Source organism: Equus asinus, chromosome 21, assembly GCF_041296235.1.
Source record: "Equus asinus isolate D_3611 breed Donkey chromosome 21, EquAss-T2T_v2, whole genome shotgun sequence".
NCBI lineage: Eukaryota > Metazoa > Chordata > Mammalia > Perissodactyla > Equidae > Equus > Equus asinus.
This window is the reverse complement of record NC_091810.1, coordinates 78,190,619-78,213,482: the sequence shown is the minus strand read 5'-3', so window position 1 is coordinate 78,213,482 and position 22,864 is coordinate 78,190,619. Positions and strand designations below refer to the sequence as shown.

The 22,864-nt window shown below is 38.6% G+C and overlaps 1 protein-coding gene across 1 annotated transcript in view; it reads right to left on the bottom strand.

Annotated features, from left to right (window-relative positions):
* COL6A5 (collagen type VI alpha 5 chain) overlaps positions 1 to 22,864 on the bottom strand; it is a 130,940-nt gene that overhangs the window by 13,177 nt on the left and 94,899 nt on the right. Inside the window, exons 36-40 of the mRNA XM_014859456.3 lie at positions 21,127 to 21,217; positions 18,703 to 18,911; positions 5,293 to 5,982; positions 3,422 to 3,518; positions 2,249 to 2,493 (exon numbers count right to left, since the gene is read on the bottom strand). Coding sequence (XP_014714942.3) covers positions 2,249 to 2,493; positions 3,422 to 3,518; positions 5,293 to 5,982; positions 18,703 to 18,911; positions 21,127 to 21,217 — 1,332 coding nt within the window. The remainder of the gene's footprint in view (positions 1 to 2,248; positions 2,494 to 3,421; positions 3,519 to 5,292; positions 5,983 to 18,702; positions 18,912 to 21,126; positions 21,218 to 22,864) is intronic.

Below are 22,864 nucleotides of genomic sequence, written 5' to 3'. Positions count from 1 at the left end.
GACTCTTTCCTCTCTCACCTTCACTCTGTTATTGAGCCCATCCAGTGAATTTTCTCATTTCAGATATATTTTTTCTACTTCTAAAACTTTCTTTTGGCTCTTTTTTGTTTTCTCTATTTTTCTGCTGAGAACAGCTTTCTGTTCATTTCAAGTTGTTTGCCTTTATCTCATGGAGCAGAGTTATAACAGCTGCTTTAATGTCTGTGTCTGATAATTGTAACATCTGAGTCAAATTGAGGTTGGCATCTGCTGACTGTCTTTTCCTTTGAGAATAGTTCACATATCTTGGTTCCTTGTATGTTCCACAATTTTGGATTTTTACCCTGAACATTTTGAATATTATGTTGTATAGACTCTAAGTCCTACTATAATTCTCTATAGAATTTTAATTTGTTTTTTAAGGAGGCAATCAACTCAGTTGGTTCAGAATGCAAGTGCTAGCTCATCTTCTGTGGGCAGTGGTTCTAATCTGTTTGGTGTCCAAATCCTTCATTATCCTCTAGAGGGCCTTTCCCATCCACGTACAGCTTAGCAGAGAGCCTGGGACTTACAAGGTTTCCCTAATTAGAATGAGAGGATCCCCTTCTCCAGTTCTCTTCTCTCTGAGGTGATCCCCACATGCTGGCCAACAGGGCCTCTCTTCCCAGTACCTCTGGCCAGGAAAACAGGGTTTCTTTTAATTTTAGGTATCTGGGCTTCCACTCAGCTCCAAACCATGAGAGCAGACCATCAGAGAAAAGAGGGGAAAAATGGGGATTTCTTTCACTACTTTTGACGAACAGGGGCCCTTTTTCCCAGTTCTTCTGCCCAGAAATACAGGGTTTCTACTGAGTTTTAGCAACCTGCTCCACTCCCACCACAGCTCCAGGACTGGGGTCTGCCCCCAGCACAAAGCCATAAAAGAAAAAAGAAAATGGGAAACTCATGCTCCTTCAGAAAATGCCTGCTTTTGTTTACTTTACAGAGTTCTCAGGTTGCTTTTTATGTTTTGTCCAGAGTTCTCAGTTGGAATCAGTGGGAGTGGTTGGCAGGATGGGGTTACTCCATCTTGAGGCTGCAGCAGCTTAGTCCATCTTGACCAGAATCAGGTATTTCATCATATATATATTTGATTTTTCTTTTTGCATCTTATCTTCTCTCCCCTTGCTGTCTATATTTTTCATATTTTCTCTATCTTTATCTCTCCTGTTTTCCATCATTTTGCTGATTTTGTTCTATATCTATATACTAGCTATATCTACAATTATACCTATATCTAATATATATTATATATGTGATATATATTATATATGTGATATATATAATATATGTAATATATAATATATAGTATGTATACGTATGAAGTATACATACTACATACATATATAGTATTTTATTATATAATCATACAAAAATTTATTTATCATATCTGCTGTTGGGCATTTTTGTTCCCACTTTGGGGCTACTACAAACAGTGCTGTTATGAACATTCTAGTACATGACTCTTAGAGAATATATGTTTTCCTATTGGGTATACACACTGGAGTAACACAGCTGGGTCATACGATAGACATATTTTCAGCTTTAGTAGATATCCAGGAATATTTATTTTAAAATAATTGCCCATATAATTGTGGTATACAGCAAAGGTTGTGAACAGCTGCCTTAGAACCTACTATAGCTTCCTGTCTCCATCTCTTGCTTTCTCTTTAGCTGTAGGTCCATAACCATTTCCACACACAGCCTAAGAAGCTGCCCTCAACCTCCACAGAGACCTCTGAACCACAGCAGCCTTGTTCTTTCCAGGTCCCACTGAGGCTGGGGCTCAGGTACAAATCTACATCTCAGACCGGGAAAGCCCTGGTTGCTCAGGGAGAAGGCAGACCCTGAGTGTTCAGACTCTGGAGGCTCATTGCATAGTTCCTCCCCACTCCCATTTTATACAAGGGGGCAGGGCTCCTCCCGCTTACTCAGGTCCTGTGGTCCTTGTTCTTGTCCTTCTCACATCTCCATTCCCTGAACCCACACCAAGCATTTACACTGACTTGTAGTTCTGGTTTTGTCAGCACCACTGACTCCCTTTTTTGCTTTACTGGAATTTTAGCTCCCTTGCCCCCTTATTTTGGGGACCTCTCGTAACCCTAGCTGATAAGCCCCTCTTCCTATCATCTCTACCTGTCCCAATGAGTTCTTCTTGCTCATCTTCCACCAGGGGAAAATCCAAACAAAAGTACTTCAGGACCTCCAGTTCTATTTTACTCAAGGTTACCTTTTTTATTTTGTTGTTTATCATTTGCTGGAGCTGCAGTTTCTTCTGAATGTGCCTCCTCCTTGTCTTTCATCATCAGTTCCCCAGTTGAAAAGAGCATGTATAACTTCCGGATCAAATCAGTAGTGATCTCAGAACCACTACTGTGATTGCTCCCTACTACAAAGACATGCTGCTCCTGGGAACCAAATTCACCAAACAGCTCACTGTTTTCTGTCTCTATTTCATACACCTCAGGAATAAAGCTGAGGTCACAGAGAAAAGAGATGAAAATACGTTAGCCAAGTCCCTTGCAGGATTAAAGGTAAATACAGCCAGACAATACAACAGGAATCAATTTCATGTGCGTGATTGGAAAAGTCCAAATGCTGTTTGTGGATAACTTTGACTGAGGGGCAAATTTTTAATATTCCAAAGGGAAATTAGACATTTGTGTCAGCAGCTTAGGACTCCAAACCAATATTATTTTCATCACTGAATTTTTATTGAGTACTTAAGGTTGTACTTTGCAAAATCAAACTTAAAAGAATCTTTCCCACCACTCTTCATATGAGTTCTGTTTTCTAAATGGCAAATGTTTTTGTTGCTTTTGTGACTTTTTATTTTTCATGTTTTTCTTCTGCTCTAAAATTGTTACATCTAAGTTTTGATACTACAGTCATGTGCCTCATAACAACGTTTCGGTCAATGACAGACTGCATATATGACAGTGGAGCCGTAAGACTAGTACCATATAGCCTAGGTGTGCAGTAGGCTAGACCACCTAGAATTCTGTAAGTGCACTCTATGATGTTCACACAAGGACGAAATCACCTAACAACACATTTCTCGGAAGGTATCCCTGTCATTAAGCAATGCAGGACTGTATAAGTTTTCTATTTTAGTGTTACATAGTTACTAATAAGGTATTAATAATGGCCTCTTATTTTCCTAAAAGCAACAGAAATGGAAACATGGTTCTTTCTAATATGGGTCATATCTTATCTGTTATTAACACCAGATCTGTACTGTCATCACAAACCAGGAGCATTTCAACACACACACACCCACCCACACGCACCCCTTACAACCAAACTTGCGTCCTTAAAACTAAAACGCCATTCATTTAAAATTATTTTATTAAGGATTTTTTTGAGCTGTAGTATTACCCAAACTGCGAATTTGTCAACTCACAAAACAGAGTTTTCTGTGCCATCGTTCTCTGGGTTGGGAGAGCTGATGTTAACACACTTGGATCTCAGATCTGCAGGGGGATATTTGTTGATGGCACCTGGAGAGAGAGTGGGCTGGTTAATCTAAATTTTACCCTTCTATGTTCTGGCTATCACCCCAAGTTAGTTCATCTTTTCCTGTGGTTGGGGGTGTTTTCAAGAGAAAATTAATTTTGTAAGGGACTCAGGAAAGTAGGCACCCTCTGACACTGCAATACCTCATTGGCAAAGTCAACGAGATACAGCAGTGATTGAGTCAAAATGCTCATGTTCTGTCTGTCAAACCTTGTGATATAATTCAAGGACATCTATTAATCCTTTCTATCATCTGTTTCTCTCCCTCTAAAAGGAGGATCTTTCTAGAAGACAATAATTAATTATTGAAATTGCCTGCCCTATTTATCTTGGGGTTGGAAGAAGGCACCATTTTTTGTAAGGCTCGTCCTGCTACCTAATACAAAATCCTGAGTTCCAAGATGCCTGAGGGTTACATGAGCCCTGGGGCTTTCAGAGTGCCAGAAAGTCTGCAGCCCCGTGATTCCCTGGTAAAGTTGCAGGAGCTGCAGACAGCCATGTGGCCTCTGCCCGCCTCCCAATCCTCAGCACAGGCCAGGACTTGCTTGATGCTACAAGCTCTTAGGGATGCTACTACACCATGTCTAAAGTTACAACAGATGGGGCAGCCACTCTCAAAGCCCCACTGTGAAAAGAGATCCTTAAGCCCCCTGCCTGGCTGTGCCTGAGCCAGTTGTCTGGGACAGAGGTTCTAGAAGAGATTTGTGCCCATGGCTCATAGGAATTCAAGTCAGAACCAAAAGTAATTTACAATGACAAGACAAAATAGAAGTCCTTGGAGTAGGTGGAGGGTGGTGGTAGTGGGATATATTATTTATTACAGCAGCATACCTTGTTAAGGGTCTAGGAATTGAAGTATAGTTTAACGGATAAGAGCACAATTCTGGGGTCAGAATGCATGGAGTTGAGTCTAGAATTTGCCAACTATTAACTGTGAGCTTTTGAGCAATTTATTTAATGTCTCTGAACCTTAGTTTTTTCACTTGTAAAATGGGGATATTAATACTCTCCTTTGAGGGCTGTTTGTTGTTAGTGCTGTCAAGTCTATTCCAACTCCTAGTGACCCTGTGGACAGTAAAGTGGAACCCTGCCTGGTCTTTTTGAGCCATTCTCTCACTTTCTAGCACTATATCAGACAATGCACCACTGCTATTCACAGGGTTTTCATGGCCAATTTTTTCGGAAGTGGGTGGCCAGATCCTTCGTCTTAGTCTGTCTTAGTCTGGAAGCTCCACTGAAACCTGTCCCCCATGGGTGACCCTGCTAGTATTTGAAATACTGGTGACATAGCTTTCGGCATCACAGCAACACACAGCCACCACCACAGTATGACAATCGAAAGACAGTGGGTGGTGTGGTTCCCTGATTGGGAAACAAACCCAGACCATGGGGGTGAAAGAACCAAATCTTACCACTAGACCACCAGGGCTGGCTTGAGGGCTGTATTGAGGATTAAATTACACAATCCATTTAAAGAACTTGACACATAGTAAACCACTTGCAGATTAGGGATAAAAGACACTTTAACCCATATGGAGGGTTTTCTGGCAAAGACCCTAACAGTGCAGCGGTAAAATCTAAGGTCAATAAGACAGGAGATTTTTCTCTGTGGTTTTCTAACTGCCTCCTACTCACACCTTAGACTCCAGCACTCTCAACTGAAGTGAGGATCCTCTTACTAAATCAACTGATGGATTAGACACAGAGACATTAAATCTATTGCAGAAGCAATAGAAGAGAAAAGGTTTAATGACTTACGTCTGATCGAATGGACAAATGGCTTGACAAACTTGACGAAATAGTTCAAATCTGGCTTGTGGGTTCGGCCAAGCTGAACTAAGTGATGATCCAGTGGGCTGCTGGCTAATTCTTCTAATTCCTTGTCATTGTGTATGGGACCAAAGGAAAATACAAAAATAGAGTAGCCCTGACACTTGGCTCTCAGAGATACACTTCTTAAGACTTCCTTGTCTAAGGGGTTGGTTTCGCTAGCAGATATAACAAAGATAACTTTGTTTTTCCTCAGGTTGGGGGTTCCTACAAAGACATTGTCAATTGTCCATTGCAAGGCATGGCCAGTAAAAACATCTCCATTGAGCTGTTGAAGAGAGTCTTGGAGATGATGTTTCATTTGGTATATATTGTTATAAGTAACCAAATCAAATTCCAGGTAAACAGGGCATTCTTCAGTGTTGGGCATATAGCCTAGAGGAGAGTAGCTCAGGACTGCCACTCTATCTCCTAAGGGGGAGGTCAGAGGATCTGGGGCAATGTGAAAGTAATCAAGCACCGAGGCGATAAAAGCTTTCACTTCCTTAAACTCATCACTTCCTACTCTTTGGGAAGCATCTATGAGGAAAGCCACATCCATGTAATATGCTTGATGAGAGGCATCTCCAGGTTCATAAGTAAGACCTGGTCCTTCTTTTCTGCCATGGTTTTCATGTCCTGCAACAGAATAACTCAAGTCACTCTTTTTAGCAGAAAGATAAACTCAGAACTCCTAGCCAGGGATGGCAAATACACAGCATGGGGTTGTTGCCAAGATTCATTCCCACACCCGTGGCAGACATAATTAATTACAGTACTTGTTTCTAGATGCATTCTCCAAATATGTCTCCACACAGTGCATGGAGAGCCATTACCATTCGCCAAGTGTTGTCAGATAAAAGGAAACTTATTTGCTACCTCATCTCAGATCTTTGTCAAAAGACTGATCGATCCTCCAGCTATTTTGATATGCAAGATGAAAAACACGCAGTTATTTTTAGTGAACTCCAAGTGGTTACAAAACTTAGAGTACATATTTGCATGAGATCTAATTATATGTAATGACCCCAAAAGTATATATGTCAAAGTCACATTTATTGACGTCATAAACACATACACCTTTATACATACTATGCACCATAGTGTGATGTCACGAGAGCAAGTATCAGTGCTGACTTTAGACTCCAAATCTGTGTAAGATGACATACTTTAAGACCTTGGTACTCAAAGTGCCATTATGCAAACAGTTCATCTGCCCATGACAACATAAGGAGCTTGTACCATGATGTAAGTCAACTACATTACTAAGCACACTCATTAGTTCAGCTGACTTAATTTTTTTGCAGCAAGACTTTCTCAGCGAAGGAAATAGTGCTTTGATTTACATTCTAATGCTAACTTATCTTGTTGCTGACCAGCACTTCAAGTAGCACTGCTCTAAGCCTAAGGGATCATGAAACCATGTCCATAATCATGGGCATGATGGCTGGTGGGTGAAGCCATGGCAGGAAATGCCAGCTTAGAAGGACAGGAAGTAGGTGGCCAATGTTCTTTTTTTCTATGAAAGAAGAAGCATGTTTGAGAACCTAATCAGGCAAGAAGTAGACTTCTAACTGCCAAAAATTCGTTGATCCCCATTTATGCTCGACCTATTATTAAAGCTTTACATTTATTACTTTATTTAGTCCTCACAAGTGAATTGATTAACCTATCTTAATGCCATAAAAGTTTAATAATGAAATAGAATGCAACAAAACAACATCATGGGTGATTTCATTAACAGGGCAAATGCTCTATTAGATGTTTGAAGGCTCAAAGAACTCTGCATTCCTAGAGTAAACTGTACATTATCTTTTTTATCTATTGTTGGATTTGCTTGTTTGTTTGTTTGTTTGCTTTTTTGTAGTGAGGAAGATTGGCCCTGAGCTAATAACTGTGCCAATCTTCCTCTGTTTTGTAGGTGGGATGCCACCACAATGTCGGTTGATAGCGGTGTTTAGGTCCATGCCTGTGATCCAAACATGTCAAACCTGGACCACAAAAGCAGAGTATGTGAACTTAACCACTACACCACTGGGCCAGCCCCTGTCTTTTTTTTTTTTTTTTGACAAATAAAAATTGTATATACTTAAGATGTATAGTGTGGTGTTTTGATATCACTATACTTGTGTAGTGATCACCACAATCAAGCTAATATTATTGGATTTGATTTGTGAAAATTTTGTTTAGAATTTGTGCATCTATGTTCATGAGGAATGTTGGCATGTAGTTTCTTTTTCATGTAACGCCTTGGCCTGGTTTTGGTATTATGGTAATCTGGCCTCAAAGAATGAATTGAGAAGTAGTCCTTCCTCTTTAATTTTCTGTAAGAGTTTGTGTAGAACTGGTATTATTTCTTCCCTAAATGTTTTGTTGAATTCACCAGTGAAGTCACCTCAGCCTGGAGTTTTCTTTACAGGAAGGTTTGAACTACAAATTCAATTTCTTTAATAGGTTTAGGACTATTTAGATTACTTCTTCGTGAGTGAGTTTGGTAACTGCGCATTGCAAGAAATTTGTCTATTTCACCTAAGCTGTCTAATTTACAGGCAAAAAATTGTTTGTAATATTCCCTTATTATCCTTTTAATATCTGTAGAATATGTCTCTTCTCTCATTCCTGATATTGGTAGTGACTTCTCTTTTTTCCTGGTGAGTTTGAGTATAGGTTTATCAATTTTATTGATATACTCAAAGAAACAGCTTTTGGTTTTATTTTCTCTGTTCTATTTATTGAGTTCCACTTTAATTTTATTAGTTCCTTTCTTCTGCTTACCTTGGGTTTATCTTGTTCCTCTTTTTCTGATTTCTTAAGGTGGAAATTGAGGTAATTAATTTGAAACTTTCTCCCTTACTGGTACAGGTATTTTATGCTATAAATGACCTCCTAAATACTGCTTTAATGGAATCTCACAAATTCTAGGGTATTTTGATCTGATTTTCATTCATTTCAAAATGTTTTCTAACTTCCCTTTTGATTTCTTCTTGGACCATGGGTTATTTAGAAGTGCTTTTTTAGTTTCCAAATACTTGGGGATTTTTCAAAGATCTTTCTGCTGATGCTTTTTAATTTAATTCTGTTTTGGTCAGAGAATATACCTAGTATGACTTGAATCCCTTAAAATTTTGAGAATTGTTTTATGGCCCATTAATATGGTCCATTTTGGTAAATGTTTCATGTGTACTTGAAAAGAATGTGCATTCTGTTGTTGTGTAGATTGTTCTATAAATATCCATTAGGTCCAGTTAGTTGATAGTGCTGTTCCAGCCTACTATATTCCTGATGATTTTCTGTTTACTTTTTCTGCCAATTATTGAGAGAGGATATTGAAACTCCCTGATGCTCTTTTCATTTTTCTTTTTAATCTTTTTTCCTCCCTGAGTTTGATTTTGGATAATTTCTATTGCTATATCTTCAAGTTCACTAATTTTTTCTTTTACCAAATCTAATTTGCCATTAATCCCTTCCAGAGTATTTTTCATCCTGGACATACAGTTTTCATCTCTACAAATCCTATTTGAATCCTGTTTTTATATCTCCTGTCGCTACTTAACTTTTTAAAATATGGAATATAGTTACAATAACTGTTATACTATCTGCTAATTCTAACGTCTATGTCAATTCTGGTTTGGCTTTGCGTGGTTATCCTCTTAATTATGGGTCATATCTTTCTGCTTCTTTTTATGGCAGACATTGTGAAATTTTTCTTATAAGATGTTGGATACTTTTGTATTTCTATAAATATTCATGTACCTTGTTTTGAGAGGCAGTCAAGTCACATGAAAACAGTTTGATCCTCTTGGGTCTTGCTGTTATGATTTGTTAGGCATGTCTGGAATGGTGCTTAATTTAAGGCTAATTATTCCCTATATTAAGGCAAGAGCTTCCTGAGCTTTCTCCCTAACACTCTATGAATTATGAATTTTTCCAATATTTCTGGTGGGAAAAGGCACTATTGCTGTCCCCATGTGACCAACTGGCATATTCTCTAATCCTTTCAGATGGTTCTTCCCCCAGGCTCAGGTCATTTCCTCACATGCACGTGCTATCAGCACTCTGCTGAATAATTAAGGGGGGAGCCTCTTAGATCTCTTGGCTTCTCTCTCTGTGTAGCTCTCTCATCTCTGCTATCCTATCCTGTGACGTGTTACCTCTTTGGTCTCCCTGGACTCTCAGTTCTGTCTCCTCATCTCAAGGAGTGCATTGGGCTCCACTTGAATTCCCCTTTCCTGCACCATGGCCTAACTCTCATGGCAGTAAGCTGGAGCAATCATAGTGTTCCCCTCATTTGTTTTCTAACTCTCAGGGATCACTGTCTTTCAACTCCTGATGTCCAGTGTCTTAAAAACTATTGTTTTATATATGAATGAATGAAAGAATATATATATATATATATATATATATATATATATATATATCATATGTTTTTTCTTTTGGTTATTTCATTAGGGAAGTAAATCCAGTAAATTCATTAGGCATTTCTAACAGATGACAACTGACTATCTTGTTTGAGATGTTCCTATGTTTTCTTCCTTCTCACAAAGGACTAAGAACTGGTTATTTATATGCCAGATTCTTCCTTTATCAATACATTTATAACCACTGAACAGGATTTTGTATTTCACAAGCATGTTTGAAATTTATGGGCCTCTCATTCCTCACCAGGAACCTAGTGTCAAACTGTTCTTAGAATTTTGATCAAGATGGAGGTCCCTGATTAAACCACAGTCACGTACCACATAACGATGTTTCAGTCAGACAGACTGCATATCTGGTGGTGGTTCCCTAAGATCAGTACCATACAGCCTAGGTACACTCTATGTTGATGTTTGCACAACGACAAAATTGCCTAACGATGCATTTCTCAGAATGGATCCCCATCATTAAATGACACATGAGTGTAATAAATATGAAACTGGAAGTGCAGACAAAATCATATATTTTATATTGTTCTTTGTGGTGGATGCTATATTATACACTTTAGCCCTAAAACATCACCAAGCAAAACATTTCTAGAGTTCTTGGCTGTAGTGTGTTATGGTTTGTGAAGATTAGTTAAATGAATATTTCTGTCTTTTTGAAGTTTACAGTCCTGGAGTAGACTAATCATTACCTGCTCTGCAACCGGGATCTCTGTTTTCCAACTACAGCATTTCAGCTTCTTTAAAAAGGCCAACCAACACACTTTTTAAAAAAGGATTTCATGGGGGCCGGCCTCGTGGCAAAGTGGTTAAATTTATGCACTCCGCTTCAGCAGCCCAGTGTTCGCCAGTTCAGATCCTGGACACAGACCTATGCACCACTCATCAAGCCATGCTGAGGTGGCATCCCACATAGAAGAACTAGAAGAACCTACAACTAGGATATACAACTATGCACTGGGGGGATTAAAGGGGGAAAAAAAGAGGAAGATTGGTAACAGATGTTAGCTCAGGGTTAATCTTCCTCACCAAAAAAAGAAAGAAAGAAAGAAAAAACATTCAGGCTCTTTAAAAAGAAAAAAGTATTTCATAAATGTTCCAGTAAAAGAAAGGGTGACTTACCATGCTGGCGAATTTTTTTTCACGCATTGCCCATACCAGAAATATTACTGCTTTTTCCAGTTTCCTCATTATAAATGAGCAAAATCTCAATCCTTTTCCAAAGTACCCAGCAGAATTGTTTTCTAAAGAGGTACATTTCACCTACAAAATCTCTACAAATACATTCTCTACCTAATTATATGGGATTAACATGAAAATCAAAAAAGCTAAACATAGATGATTATGGCTTGAAAACTCTAAACTTCAGTCCAATGTAAGGTGTGATTATTCTACTCTGAGTTTAAATTCATCTTTCTTAGGGAGACTGGGCCTTCAAAAATATTTTCCTTCAAGAAAACCTGGCAGACATCTGGGTAAAATATACCCATAGCTCAAAGCAATGCTGTGTATTTTCTGGAAATGTCACTGAGCGTAATTCCCCTCTTCAACGCTGTGGAAGAATTTCCTCAGAATGGTAGAGGAGCAAGGGCTGGTTCACTTTATTATGGATGAGGCTTGGAAGGAATGAGGGATCCAGCTAGATTTCCAGGGCAGCGCCCCAGAGATTAGCCTGACTCTGGCCAAGATTTAAGCCATATCCTAAGTGCACTCCAGTAACTTCAGGGAGAAGCGGGGGTGGAAAGGGAACTGAGGGAGAAGACAGAATCTAAAGGACCTGAGCCATTTGGACTGGGATTAAGTATGCTGTGCAGCAGCTGTGCTGTCTTTCATGGCATTGGTGGGAAATCTCAAAAAATGCATGAGTTATCCTGTGGTCTGCCTTGGAATTAGTCCAGGGGCCAAAATGAGCTATGAATTCTCCATAGGCAACCCACACATGCAACTGAGGCTACAGTATGTGTGAACTTCTATCCACATGAACTGTAGCAGATATTTTTCAAGTTAATATTTTTTTAGAAGACTTCCAGTGAGGTTAGCAATGCTTTCTTTTTCACTTTTCCACTTTTGGAGTATTTAATTGAGCGCTCTACTTTGCTTCCGGTCTTGTGTTCAGCTCTAGGCATGTCTTCTCTGATTTAATCTTCATGCAACACTATGAGGGTGGAATTATCATAATTCTCATTTTACAGATGAGCAAGCTCAGGCTTGGAGAGGGTAAATGACTTGGCCAAGAAATGGCAACCTGTAAGTGGTAGAGGCGGGACTTGATCCCTGTTCTGTGTAACTCCTACAGAAGAACTGGTCATCAGATATGAAGGTGGAGCAGAAACATTACAGGACACATTAACCAGCTCACCAAAGGCCCTGGGACGTCACTGGCAATTCTTTTCTTCTCTAGGCATTGTATATGAGCACAACCTTTGGAGTCAGTTTGAGCCTTGTCTCTGCCATTTTTTAGCTCTGTGACCCTAAGTCTTCTTCATGCCTCATCTAAAAAATGGTGACAATAAACCACAATCTTGTAAGGTTTTTTAGAGAAATAAAGTTTTCACAATGCCTCACATATCCTAAGTACTCTACAAATATAATTTTTAGAGGGAAACAAATAGAAAAGTCTTAGACTTCTGAAAATGTTGCCTATGACACTATATTCTGCAAACCATAGAATTTCCATAAGAAAAAAATGCCAAGTCAACTGGTATCAGTGGAACACAACTTACACACATGTGCACAAGTGCACGCATGTTCTTAGAAATGGGCAAGTTCACTCTGTTGTTCATGCACGCTTAACTGCAGAGGAGTTGGCAATCATTTACACTCCCCATTTAACACTGCCTATCCAGGCCTGTCCTCTCTTCTGTCTGGTGACAAGCTCTAAGCTGGGGCACCAAGGAAGACAGGCACAAGTGTGTGTCTAACTATGTGTCATTAATTTTTACACCAAAGGGAAATATAGACACATTTAAAGTTCTCTTGTTTTGTTCTATGACGTCCTCTTTCTCTGATTTGTCTGAACAAGTGGGGGTGACTGTCTTAAAACAGATTGTATCCTTTTCCCCAAAGGCTTAGAATAAATGTCTTTCTTGGCCTAGACTTTTCTAGATGGCACTTAGTCCGTAAGACTCACTCTTGCCATCTACTTCACACTCAGAAACAATAGTCTGCAGAAGGTACCAGCATTCTGAGAAAAAGTGATGCATGCGTTAGGAGTCATTTATACCCACACCACTAGATCCGGCACTTTGGTTATTATGTGTTATGCTGTGCCCTGGCCTCTGGCTGAGTTTGTAAGGTCAACTTATTCTGGCCTTATGGCCTTTGGGTGAGTTTAAAAGCAGGAATTTTTAAAAATGAAATTAAATTATAAAAATAGAATTGCACCACCAGAATTGTTTTAAAATAACTCTCCCAAATGATGACATGATTTAACTTATTCTCAGATTTAGCAATTGGATATAGTTCCTCATTTTAAAATGCAGACAATGCCATCACCAGGCAACATGGCATGGAGTTAAAAGTTAGCATTTTTGTGCAGACGGGCATGGGTTTGAATCCTGGCTCTGCCACTTACAAGCTATGTGACTTTGCTTGAGGTTCTTAACCTTTGCATCGGTGTCCTCATCTGTAAAACGTAATAATAATAATGACGATGATAGATGTTTTTGGTAAAGATTAAGTGAAATCACGTACATAAAGTGCTTAGTGTGGTGCCTGGCACATAGTTGCACTAAATAAGCAGTAGCTTCTATGGTTACTATTATTTCACATGAGCTGTTTAAACATCAAGAGAGACAGTGTATGCAATATTTTGAGAACTGTACTGATGGAATAAATATTGGCCCCCAAAGCCTTCCATCTGCACTTTTTATTCAACCGAATACTTTCTGACTCATATTAGGCATTTTTCTGTATGCAAAGAATACACTCTGTTGGACTACAAGCTCCTTGAAAACAGCGCCTCTGAGTCCTTTTTATTTTAAACCTCTCTAACCCCTCAAAGAGACTAGCTCAGGGCTTAACTCAGAACAGGAGGCAAATACATATTTGCTACATGAAAGGATGTCTGAACAATCATGTGAAAATCCATGTAAATGCTTAGCAGAGTCCTTTCATGTAGTAAGCTCCCAATGAGGGCTGCCACTGCTACCTCCACCACCACCATCACTACCACCCTACCCTCATACCTATACCTCCACCACTGCCACCACCTCCATTGTTACTTCTTTCACCACCACCATCACCTCCCCACCACTACCATTATCACTACCACCATCATCACCACCTCACCCTCATACGTCTACCTCCATCTCCACCATCAACAATATCATCACCACCACCATCTCTACTACCCACTTCTACCATCACTATCAGCAACAGCAAACACCTTCACCACCATTGTCTTCATTACTATGATCAGCACCAACATGACCACCACCATCACCCAATTACTACTTCAAGTATCCAAGTTTTATTCCATTAGAAACGGGTCCACATGAAAAGAAGTCACTAATACTATAGAATATTGCTTTGTTAACTGCAACAAATGATTGCGTGAGACATACATAAGCAACTTCAGTGTACATTTGAATTCAAATAGTCCACATGCCCTGAACTCTCAGTTCACATTGGTTTTGCCCACATGCAAAACCTTCCAGAGAGATAATCAAAACTATAATAACAATACAATAAATTCCCAAGCAAAAGTAAATGCAACAACCTCAGTCTACAGTTTAAAATGAACAGGAGACTCAGTTTATGCCCCAAAGACCATCAAGGTGCTTAAGATTTCCTAAAAAGTTCATGAAACATGTCATTAAAATTCAGACATGACCACAGTTCTATTACTGACCTCCTCTTTAGAAGGTGTACCTATTTGGAAGTAGGATATTCAGCTGGTGTTCAATGCATGACTCAGAAGACAATTCTGTTCATTTAATTCCAGCATAGATTAAAATTTATGAGAAGTAAAGATGTATATTCAAGTTCAATACATGACAGCAAAAATCAGAAGCAAGCTGAGTATTCAAGAGTAAATAGCTAAAAGTAGATAGTTAGATACATTCATTCATTGAAAGGAACATTATGAGGACACGGAAAAATCAAGACACTTATGTAGCTGGCAGCAATATGGAAAATGTATGGCATAATATTATGTGAAAAGCAGTCTATGCAATTGAATAAAACCACATAAACCTATACACCTATGGAAAAACCAAAGAATACAGTACACACTACAAATAGGTCAGCTTGCTTAATTGATTGATTTGAGATTCTCTGTACTCAAATTATATGTGGTATGATAGTACTTTTATAACTTTTTTTTTAATTCGCAGAATCCTGAGGGTGTAATGGGGAAACAGTGGACTGGGTATAGGAATTATGAGTCCATGGACTGAATCTTCTAGTTCCACGATCTTGGGGGCATAGAGTTATTCTAAAAAAGGGTTTCTCTCACTATTTGACAACTTGGATAACTCTTTGTTGTGAGGTGGATGTCCTGTGCATTGTAGAAGGTTTAGCAGCATCCACGGCCTCTACCCACTAGATGCCAGTAGCCCCCTCCAGTTGTGACAACAAAAAATTTCTCCAGACAATGCAATGTGTCGCCTAGGGTGGGGCAGGGTGGAATCTCCCCCGGGTGAATTTGCAAGAGGTGATCACTAAATACCTCTTCAGCTGTAATATCTTACAATGATTCAAAGTTAAAGGACATATTGGTTTTTTTTTTTTTAAAAAAAGGTGATTTGTAGATCAGAATCATATGAAAGTTATAAAAATAAAAAATGTAAAACAAAACCCATGCAGATTCCCTTGAGCACAGTTCCAGCCTAGTTGGGAGGGAGAAGTGTTGCTTCTCATTTCTCAATGAAACTCATTGGTAAGAACATCAGTTGAAGTTATCCTAAGGCCTGAGACTGCTTAAAGCTAGGAATGAGCCCCAGGCTGAGTCTAGGTTGGTATTTAATATTCATTACAAATTATCCTGAACTTCTTTTATCTTTAAAGTAGACTAACTGTATCTTAAATATTGGTTAACATAGCATCTTTGATGAAAATGCAAGGCTCGCCACTGGGTCAACAGTTGCAATTTAATTAGAATTAAACCACACATTTTTCATTACATAATTCCAAAGAACTATGTATATTCCATCGGTAAGTAATTAGGAGGGACTGAATTTTTCAAGGGAAGTTTACATTGCCAATGTCGTGGTCAAAATACACGATGGTATCTCTAGACAATCTCTGTATTTCGATCTTAAACAGTGTTTCATCAGATAGATGCTGGCTGGCTGGCTGGTTGGCTGAATATTTCAGTGATCTTTCATGAGGAAAAGAAAATTATAACCCAGTTCACCTGGAACCCTGTGGAAACAGGCATTCTCACTTCTGTCCTGTGGTACTAGATACCCGATTGCTTTCAGCTCCATTGAGAACCCAGAGCAAATTTGGCACCCCAAAGTGGTAGGATGAGCAGTGGCTCTTAAACTTCAGCCCATATCCGAATCACCTGTGCTGCTTGTTAAACTTCAGATCGCTGAGCCCCAGTCCAAGTTTCTGATTCAGTAGGTCTGGGATGTGTGCTGAGAACCTGCCTTTCTAACGAGCTCCCAGGTGATGCTGATGCTGCTGGTTTAGGGACCACGCTTTGAGAACCACTGGGATAGTGGAGCTCAAACTTGAAGACATATGACAATCCTTTATAGTGGTTTTAAAGCTTGTAGCTTTTTCCTTGCCACTCACACCCCTAAATGCGAAACAGTAATTCTGAGGAGCGCTTAGGAATCTGTGCTTATGAAGGACTTCCAGGTGATTCTCATACAGATTGTCTTTGAGCTGCTATGAGGAGTGGCAAGGGCCAGGAAAGGTGATGGAATTGAAGATGAACTTGGAAATCAGAGCAGGTAGAAAGAAGCAGAGGGAGAGGCACAGGTAGAGAGAGATAGTGGGTGTGCTTCTTGTGAAAGAGAGTGATACACAACTCATCGCCAGCCCGCAGGACTCTGGGAACTCTATAAAATTTCTTAAATGGTTAAGATTCCCAACTTCTCCCCCAAGACTCAGTTCAAAGGCAGAAAGATCAGCCATAAGCCACAAGAATCACATTATAAATGAGTAACAAGCACAGCATATGGAGATGCTTATGAAAGTTATAGACCTTTTATTTGTGCAATACATCTGGAACTTATCAAAGCTCATCTCTTAGTAACTGAGTAAAATATCTGAACCACAATTTAGTTTCTACTGGTACAGCACATTATACAGGAAGTTCTCAGAAGGTCTTGACAACTGGCTAAAGAAAAAAAGAAAAGAACAGCACAAAGTCCCTAGAGAACAGTTGATCATCTTTAAAGGATAAAAAATATATACTATTCTTAGGTCTGAGACTCTCACTCTTTCCACGCTATCACAATCTTACATAATCCTCCATGGAACCAGCCCACTGCAGGAGAAATAGGCTGGGATGGGCTTAACTGACAATTTACATTTTTTCCTGCTAGAGCCATATACAGTTATTTCTTCAGCCAAATTGGACCTTACACAGCTATGAGTATCTTGATTGCCAGACATCTGAAAAATCTAATGAAAAGTCTTATTACTGAACAATGGTCGCTAAAGACAGCTGCAAAGATGAGTTTCTTTTCTTTTTTTCTTTCTTAAATATTTAGTCCCAGCTGTCTTTCCTGCAACGGTTCACACTTCCGAATTATCAGACTTTAGAAAGCTTTCCTCTAACAAAACTATCACAAATGACAGTTTGGTATTCTAACACTGCCAAAACAACTTCTCTTTTTCCTTTTCTTCTTTTTAAACCAAACTGTAACAAATTCCTGTGCTTTGAGGGCTGATGTAATTCCCGTATCAGTAAAATGAACACTTAAAATTAACCACATCCATTAAAAAGAACAAATATTTTATTCTCTCCTTTAAGCTATGTCTATATCACAATAAAAAGTTGTTTTAGCTAAAAAATATATACACTTGAATGCCTTAATGCCATGGTACTACATACATCCAGGTTTATTGCATTACCTCTTTTTTGAGCCTTATTTTTAAACTAATGATTGATTGACTTTTTAATTCTTAATTCTAGCTTCTATAAAGGAAAGTTCAGCTGTTTTAGAGATAAAGTTCAAATATTTATATTTCAGAAATAGGGGGAAAATGTGGGGACAGGAATGCTGAACCCAAGGAAAAGAAAATTTATTTATCCAAGGAAGCCACTAAGAATGAATAATTGGCATGAAATGGACCCCTTTTTCTTTTAAACTTACATATTCTAACAACACATATGATACTTATGACATAATGCTTTAAATGCTGGCATTCTGGCCAAATGAGCTTTTCAGAAGAGTCCAGATGCATAGATGGAATGGGTAAATAGTCTGTTTAGAATGTCACCCTTTTTTATGAAAATACAGACTAAACTCCTAAGTATCTGACTTATTTGAAACCATTAAATCCCAACAAAAGGTATTAATGCTTTGCTATTCAAAAGAGTAGGTGGTAGGTGAATTCATGCTTCATCATTTCCGGGTATCTCAGAAATAACTTAGACCTTCTCATGCGATCCCAAATTCTGGGGCACCGGCCAGGCCAACTTTCAAAGTCATTTTAATCCTTCCTTTGCTCTGATGCTCTCCATATTGCCTCCTTCTACATCACATTAACCTTCTAAGTTGTGGAATTTAGAGACATCTTAAGTTTAGGGAGAACATCAGGGACATTTCTTGGAGCTTACGTCAGCCATCTCCTTAGTGATGCCTGTCACGATTTAAATCTTCGCTTTCAGTAAAAGCAGTAGTTGTAGCTACCACCTTGAACTTGAAAATAGTTGCTTTAGATACCAGCCTCAATTTATTTGATTCTCTACCAGTGTTAAAAGACGAGGACCCAGTTACTTAGAAATTTCCACCATAACTTTTCATTTCCTTACCAGAATTGAGACTTGCAATGTCTTCAGAACCCTTATCTTTTTCATATTTAATTGTTAATTTCTGTGGCATAAACATTTGGCTTGGAGTGTAAACCAAATGGTCACTTCCATTATCCTCCAAGACAAAAGATGAGTCTCTCACAGTACTTAATTCCTCGTCAATGAAGCTGTTCTCTCTTAAAGAAACCTCATGTGGCTCAGGAATAAATCTAGAAGACAAAACGGAAGGTTTTAGGTGAATGTAGATAACTTTGGGGAATGCAAACAAAATAACCCAACAATTTAATATAGTTAATTATTTCTTATAAGAAAAACAAGTGAGTGGTAAAAATCTAAATTCATTTCAATCAAATAATTCACTAATATTTGTTATATTTATTATTAAAAAGATATAAATTGATAAATTAAAAAATTCTCATTTATCCTTCCTTTTCCCCCACCTGCTTATAGCCTATGAAATGCTACTTTGGAATAAACTAAGTCTGATTTGCCAGAGTCTTAAATAAATGACAAGAAACTCAATCATAGGTTATTTGGAACAACAAATACTGTGTCTCAGATTGATATCAATCACCATAGAAAATATGGAAAATAGTCATTTAATTTACCAAGAACTGCTCTGAGAAGAATAAGACTATATGAAACATATCTCACTGACATCATGCCTCTTAAAATGATGCCTACATTTGTATTCTTAAGAGTTTGAGTTCTCTATGATAATTTAACAGTATTGTGTGGTTTAGATGATGATATTTAACGTAAGTTTATTCTTATTTTTATTCTATTCATGCAACTTATGCAATTTCAACGTCCATGTTTACATTTGTATTTGATACTGCTGTTTGGCACCCAGTAGTATAACTTTCACTATTGAGAGTTAATGAAGAAAGAAAAGAAGTCAGACATAATACATGAATAATAGACTCACACAGAGTGAAAACCAAATGATATCATGACACGCATGATAAATTTGCAGTACTGCAGGTAAAGACAAGTGGTGAGGAACCGAGTCATCACGCAACAGAATAGGCATGCTGAAAGCGGACGTACCTTTGCAGCATGCATCGTATTTTACACATTTCACCAATAGGGACTGTATTTTTTAGTTTTTAGGAATTCTATTTTGGCAAAGCAGAATCATCTATTACATTAAACTAGTGTTTTAAATTTGTATCTTATTGAGTTTGCTTGGATTTGATGCACAAATTGGTTTTGGCCTGAAAGTTGCACAGGAATGATAAGCATATTGTATTTGCAGATAGATTTATGTTTATACATGTTTAAGTAACATTATAATATTTTGTCTGCAGTTCTGTAAGAATTGGTTTTCCTTTAAATGAGTTTAGGACTTATTCAGTGTTGGGAAACGCAGCTTCACGTGACTTCAGCGCCATATTGTCCTTCAGAAGGTGTCGGCTGCTGGACACTTCCTTGCTAAACCACCAAGTAAATGAAATCTGACATTAGAGGAACACGTCCTTGCCTGAATTCTGAGGAACCCTTCATCTTGTCATTTTTCTCTGGATGTGTATAAGAGATCTGATCTGTTCTGAGGAGCTCTTTGCTTAATTGCAATCTGAGAGGATGGAGTACTTATGAGCCTAAATCTGGGCTTTCACAAGGCTGTAGTCAGGGATCCAAGCTTGGGGAAGTACAGAGAGAAGCAGAGAGCCACCGAATGGGCCACTCCCATGCCGTTTGAAATTCAAGATTCATTCAGATTAATTATTTACAGTTTTATTTAGGATACATTTTAAGGAAAATTATTTACATGTGAAATTATATTGTGGGGTCTTTTATGCTATATTCTGAGGATGAAACAATGAATCATATGCAGCCCCAGACTTTAGTGAGACAAGATATTGGGATAAACTGTAATAAGAGCCTCAGCAGAGGTATAAAAAGGTACAAGAAAAGAACTATGGATTTTGGACTGAGAGTAAAGATGAGCTTCAAAGAGGAGACAGCCTTAATCAGTGCCATGAAAGTTGGGTTTCCCTGGAAGGACAGGGTCCCAGGCAGTGTGAGCAGAGGCAAGGAGGGGGAAATAAAAGTTCATGTGAGGCAGACAGGAGTCCAGTGCGGCGAGAACACAGCGCCTGTGGTGGGAGAGATGGGAAGTGAGGTTGAGATGGGTTGAGGCTAAATTGGGTTCTATTCTGGGGTAAATTTCAATGTGGGAATTTCTCAGGAAACCATGAATTTAAAGGCAAAATTGTAAGAAAGTCCACGAGGATGTTATAAAAACGTCAATCAAGAAAGCATGCTTGACGTGTAACTTCTGCTACAGAAAATGGAATACAGGAAAAACCTTTACTTCAGAGATCTTATTAGCTTACTCAGCCTAATAACCTGCGATCAGCCAATTACAAACCCGTCAGTCAAGTAACAATCACTTGTAAGCAGAGGAGCTTTCAGACTCACAGGAGACCACTATGTTGATGATCCTCTTCTTCTGAAAGGATGAGTCTGCAGGCATTGTCAAGCATCAGTGGTGGGTACTGATTAAATTCTCCTATTGAGAGAGCAAAGTTATAGTCAGATTTTTAAACTAGAAATCATGTTTGCCAGGTAATGAGAATTCCAACAGGAATCTTCTTGAAGCAATAAATGTCACCAAAATATTTCAGCAATATTTGGCTGAGGTGAAAACAGAAAATAGTAGCAACTAGAAATACCATTCAAAACTTCATTTTAGAGTGTTTTGCAGCCAAAGAATTACCAATGTCCTAGAAAGAGACCTCCTCTCATTTACGAGTTAAATGTGATGCAGAGACTCATGACTTCCATGTGCTCAGGCTAACATATCTAAGGGAAATTTTATTCTGACTCTGTAAAACTTTTTCACTCAGACATGCTAATGGATCAAACATAGAAAAAGGTAGTATTCTATTATTAATATTTATGATGCTATTTCTGTGCTTCTGCACCAATTAACACTGACTTCTAGGAGAAAAAAGTCACAGAAAAGATTTTAGCTTATGGACCTAAATAATATGTCCATTTACCCCCTTCCCATTGCTGTTCTATAAACTGGAATATTGAGAAGTATATCATTTTTTCCCCTCATTCAGGAAAATAAATAGTTTTTAGTTAAAGGAGGCCTTTGACCCTTGAATGATCTAAGACTCCATGAAAATATCTCAGAGAACACTTATGGTTTTATAATAATTGCATTTCTCTGGTTCCAAGATGAGCATTTTTTTCTGAAATGAGACTATGTCTTCTAATCAATTGCATTTGACAGTTGCTGTTAGTGAGGCAGGAGTTGCGAGGCAGTTATTATTGCCTGTACATGTGAGGACAGCAAACATGCCAGCACGAAAACTTGTAGAACTGGGGTCAGTAGCTTAGAAAAAATTCCCAGAAGTATTAGCAGAGGAGTCTTTGAACCGCTACAAACCATGTGGTTATCGGCAGGCAGTGAATTGGATGTGTTTAACAGCATTGCTCGGGGAAGTCAAAAGTAAGCTAGCTCCACATAATTGCAAAGCCACAGAGGAGCCCAGCAAGACCAGCTTTGAGTTATTTTACAGAAATAACTTGTTAAAACAGTTTTTTTAAAAAACTTTTAAAGTCTTTTTAAAAAGCTGCATCCTTATCAATCTTCATGGCCCAAAGAACAATATTGACTAGAAAAAGATGACTATCAATGACTCCGAGTCAAGAAATAGCTCACAAGAGTCAAATTTTGAATAAGAAGAAGTTTTGGGATTGCCTTAACCCATCTATTTCACGCATATTCCCTTTTTATGCATGCGCAAGAGTGATATACGGTAGTCTGTTTAAAAGAACTCTTTGAATTACTGTAAAATAAAAAACTCTAATCGGAACGTTGATATGAACATTTAATTGAAGGATTTCATTAATTAAAGGAGTCACAGGAGAAAGGTGGAGCTCTCTCTGCAGTGAAGACCGGACTCTCAAGCCCGTGTCATTGTGCTGGTGTGGGAAATTCCTGGAACACCTGGCAACTTTGGAATTCTAGCGTGGTGGGATTGGTTCCAGCAGAACCTAACTCTAAACATGCTCAGTTTTCAAAAAGAACAGGTGCAGCTCTGATGCTGTGGATCTTCTAGAGCAGCGTTTCTCAACCTCAGTGCTATTGACATTTTTGGCTGGATCACTCTTTGCTGTGGGAGGTGTCCTGTGCATTATGGGA